The 4,083-nt window shown below is 67.0% G+C and overlaps 1 protein-coding gene across 1 annotated transcript; it reads right to left on the reverse strand.

The window, feature by feature from the left end:
- Positions 1-1,536: 1,536 nt before the first annotated feature.
- On the reverse strand, positions 1,537-3,317 carry SOX18 (SRY-box transcription factor 18). Its single transcript, XM_049777486.1, has 2 exons — positions 3,013-3,317; positions 1,537-2,315 (listed from the first exon to the last, which is right to left on the reverse strand). The coding sequence occupies exons 1-2, from the start codon at positions 3,305-3,307 to the stop codon at positions 1,537-1,539; spliced, it is 1,074 nt and encodes a 357-aa protein (XP_049633443.1). The 5' UTR covers positions 3,308-3,317.
- Positions 3,318-4,083: the final 766 nt, after the last annotated feature.

Genomic DNA, 4,083 nt, shown 5'->3' on the forward strand with positions numbered 1-4,083 from the left:
CTCATGGGCAAGGCCCTGTCCCTCTCTGTCCAGGAGATAGAAGGCTGTGTGTCCCTGCCTGCTCACCCATCTTGGCCCTATCTATACCCACACCTGATGCCAGGATCCCGGAACTCCCTGCAGTGGGATCCAGGCTGTCCCTGTATTTGGGTGCACCTTGGGATAGGGACAGAGCCGGCATAGGTGGTATGGCTGGCACCACTCCCCAGATAATTCAGGACTCAGCAGTGGGGTCCCTGGTGAACTAGTGTTTAGGCGATGCTCTGGGTTCCCTGCCCCTCCATCACCTGTGACCTCTTTCTGTGGTTATTGCTGTGCCCCCACAGCAGTCTGCTTGTCCCATCTGAGCCTCCTGTGCTCTGTCGCTGCAGAAGGGGCTGGGTAGAGGCAGTTCCCAACTCCTCTGTGAGCTGCTGGCTTGTGACCATGCCCACAAGGGTGTCCCACTCTGTCAGTCCCAGGAGGCCCAGACCAATAGCTCACAACAACAACACACACACACACACACACACACACACAACACACACACACACACAAACCAGTCTGACCATGTGTCATAGATGGTGGCTCAGTGCGCCACAATCAAGTAGAACCTGCCTCAGGAGAGCTGCCACTGCACAGGCTGGGGGCTGTGTAGCACAGATCTTGGGAGCATCATAGGCCTGTCCTCCTAAACAGTGAAAATGGCCCAGGTGTGAACCTCAGGGGCCTAGTAAATGGAGATGGGACAAGATGTTGAGGGTGGACAGAGGGAGGGGCTCAAGTTGGGGCCTGGGACAAAGCCAGAGGCCTCTTTGGTCACCAGCCTTGTTTCTTGGGTGGAGCCAGGACAGTTCCCCGACAGGCATCAAGTGTCAGAAGCTGCCCTCTGGGGACCCAGATGTGGTGGTGGGGCCCAGGAGGCTACGAGAGGTCAGTGAGCACAGTGTCTAAGAACCCTAAGAGAAGTGAGACAAACGGGGGATGAAGGGCCATTGCACACACAGAGGTAGGAGTGTGGAGGCAGAGATGGAGCTTGGGTCAGCCGGTGGTGCTTAGAGGTTACTTCTGACTCTGCGCTCTGAAATCACTCCTGGCAGGCTCGGGGGACCATATAGGATGCCGGGAGTCAAACCCAGGTCTGTCCTGGTCTTCCACGTGAAAGGCAAACGCCCTACCACTGTGCTCTCTGAGCCCCTCTACAAGATTCCTAAGAAAAGGTTTGTTCAGGCCCCCGCCCCCGTAGCCTCCAGAAATTGTGCCACCCACCTTTCCAAACAGGTCTTGAAAGAGAAAAGTCTCTACACGTCGTCAAAAATTAAATACACTGTATTACGTATATAAAAAGGCAGAGTAAAAAAAAGAAGAGGAGCCCGATTCTGGAAAAGAACGGGGCATAGGGTAGGCACCAGGGTTGAATTGGCCCTCTGGGCCGTCTGACAGGTCCGCGGCCTTCCAGAAGGACCAGCGTTCTGCCGGCCAGCAGGGTAGCCAGAGAAGGCGCTGCCCCCGCAAAGAGCTGCCCCCTACAAGGCGCTGCCCCCTGCAAGGCGTCGCCTACCCCGAGATGCAGGCGCTGTAGTAGACGGCGCTGCTGGCGTCGGACAGGGCGGCGATCAGGCTGCTCTCCTCGGGGCAGGACATGGCCCGCGGGCCCAGCTTGGCCAGCGCCACATGGTAGGGGAGCGCGGCGGCGTCGGGCCAAGTCCGGCTGCAGTTGAGGTACTGGTCGAACTCGGTGAGGTCCACGTCGGCCCAGAGCTCGGCGCCCGGGGCCAGCGGCTCGGCGGCCTCCAGCGGCGGGGCCTCGGGGGGCGGCGACAGCGGCCCGGCGTAGGGCCCCGGGGCACCGTAGTTGAGGCCCGGGACGGGCCCGGTCCGCAGCGCGTCGGCCAGGGGCGCCCCGTAGCCGCCACTGGGCTCCCCGGCTGCGGCGGCGAAGGGCGCACGGAGGGTCCGCAGCGCGCAGTCCTCGGGCACCGTGGGCGGCGGGAAGAAGGCGGCCTCGCCGGGCTCCAGGCCGTCCAGGGGCGAGCGCTCGGGCGTGGGCAGCCCCAGCCCGTCGAACTCGGATCCCAGCAGCGGAGGCAGCTCGCGGAAGGGCCGGGCCGGGCCGGGCACGGCGGGGAAGGGCTCCGGGGGCGGCGGCGGAGGCGGCGGGGCCAGGCCCGGGAGCAAGAGGCCCGGCTCCAGCCGCCGGGCCTTGCGCGCCTGCTTCTTGCGGCGCGGCCGGTACTTGTAGTTGGGGTGATCGCGCAGGTGCTGCACGCGCAGCCGTTCCGCCTCCTCCACGAAGGGCCGCTTCTCCGAAGTGCTTAACTCCTTCCAGGCTTTGCCTGCGGGGGCGCGGGCGGGAGCCTGGGTTAGCCGGCGGGCGAGCTGGCACCGTCGGGGAGCCGTGCGCCCCTGGGTCAGCCAGCTGGAGCCGTCGGGGAGCCGCTTGCGCCGTGCGCCCTGTGCGCCCTATGTGCCCCGTGCGCTCTGGCTGCCTGGAGGGAGTATGTCGCCACGCCCGCAAATCCCAGCTGATCCCCCGCGGACCACCGAGCCCCTGTGCTCCTCGGCTAGCCCCAGGACCCTCCCGTCCCCGTCCCCACATTCCTGAGCCCCTTGGCTAGCCCCAGGACCCTCCCATTCCTGCGTCCCTGCGCTCCTTGGCTTGCCCCAGGACCCTCTCATTCCCGTACCCACATTTCTGCGCCCCTTGGCTAACTCCAGGATCCTCCCATTACCGTATCCATGTTCCCGCGCCCCTTGGCTATCTCCGGGAGCCTCCCATTCCTGCGCCCCTGTGCCCCTCGGAAAGCCATAGGACCCTCCCATTCCCGTCCCCACATTCCTGCGCCCCTCGCGTACCCCTGCGCCCTTGGCTGGCCCCAAGACCCTCCCGTCCCCGTCCCCACATTCCTGCGCCCCTTGGATAGCCCCAGGACCCTTCCATTCCTGCGCGCCCCTGCGCCCCTTGGCTAGCCCAGGACCCTCCCGTCTCGCGCGCGCCCACGCACGGACTCACTCACTCACTCACTCACTCACCAAGCATCTTGCTGAGCACCGCGTTGTGCAGATCGGGGTTCTGCTGCGCGAGCCGCTTGCGCTCGTCCTTGGCCCAGACCATGAAGGCGTTCATGGGCCTCCGGATGCGCGACTCGTCGGCCGCCGGCCGGTCCCCGCGGCCGGCCGGGCTCACACCATAGCGCCCCGGCTCAGGGCTGCGCGGCGGACTGGGCGGCGCGGCGGGCGCGGCAGCCCCGAGGCCCGGGGCCCATGCACAGTCGCGGCGGCCGGGCAGCTCGTCCTGTGCGCCGTAGCCGGGCGGCGACCTCTGCATTCCAGCTGGGCGAGGCCTGGGCGGGACGCGGCGCGGGGCGCGGGTGGACACGCGGGGCGGTGGGCGCGAGGGCGACGGCGGGACGGGACGCGGCACGACGCGGCGCGGCACGGCTGGGCACGACGGACGGCCGCGCTCCGGGTGGGCGCCCAGATATAGCGGTTCGGGGGCCAATCGGCGACGGCGGGCGGGGCGCGTCGGGGCCGCCCCCTCCTCTCCTCTCCTTTTCTCTCCTCCCCGGGGCCCCGTTTTTTCCTCTCGGGCCTCCTCCGCCGAACCCCCGCCCCGTCCCGGCTGGAGACCCCCTCGGTTAGGGACGCGCCGGCGTCGTGGGCTGGGGCGGGAAGGGGCGTCGTTCCGGGCCCCCCGTCCTCCCACCCACCGCGCGCCCAAGCCCGGGAGTGTCCGCCCGCCCAACCCCAGGAGACGCCAGGGGCGGGCGGGCGAGCAGGCCCCTTGTTCTTGGGGGGCGACCCCCGCGGCGCGGGCCTCTTGGCTCAGAGGAGGGGGCGCCCGTGGGAAAGACGCTGCTGCAGCTGGGGAATGGACTGGGCGCAGACCTGCCTCTGACTGTCACTGTCAGATGGGGTTCCTCACCGCTCCCCAGTTTCTCTCCCAGTACTCCTCCTGGGCTGAAGACCACCAGCAGGGCCCCAAGACTGGATCTGAGAGGGGCCTCCAAGGTGGGGGAGTGAGATTGGATATTGGAGGAACCACCATAGCCCTCTCTGCAGCCCAGGAGAGCTCTCAAGTGAGGACCCCAGCACAAGGAGCCC

Source organism: Suncus etruscus, chromosome 7, assembly GCF_024139225.1.
Source record: "Suncus etruscus isolate mSunEtr1 chromosome 7, mSunEtr1.pri.cur, whole genome shotgun sequence".
In the NCBI taxonomy this organism is placed as follows: domain Eukaryota; kingdom Metazoa; phylum Chordata; class Mammalia; order Eulipotyphla; family Soricidae; genus Suncus; species Suncus etruscus.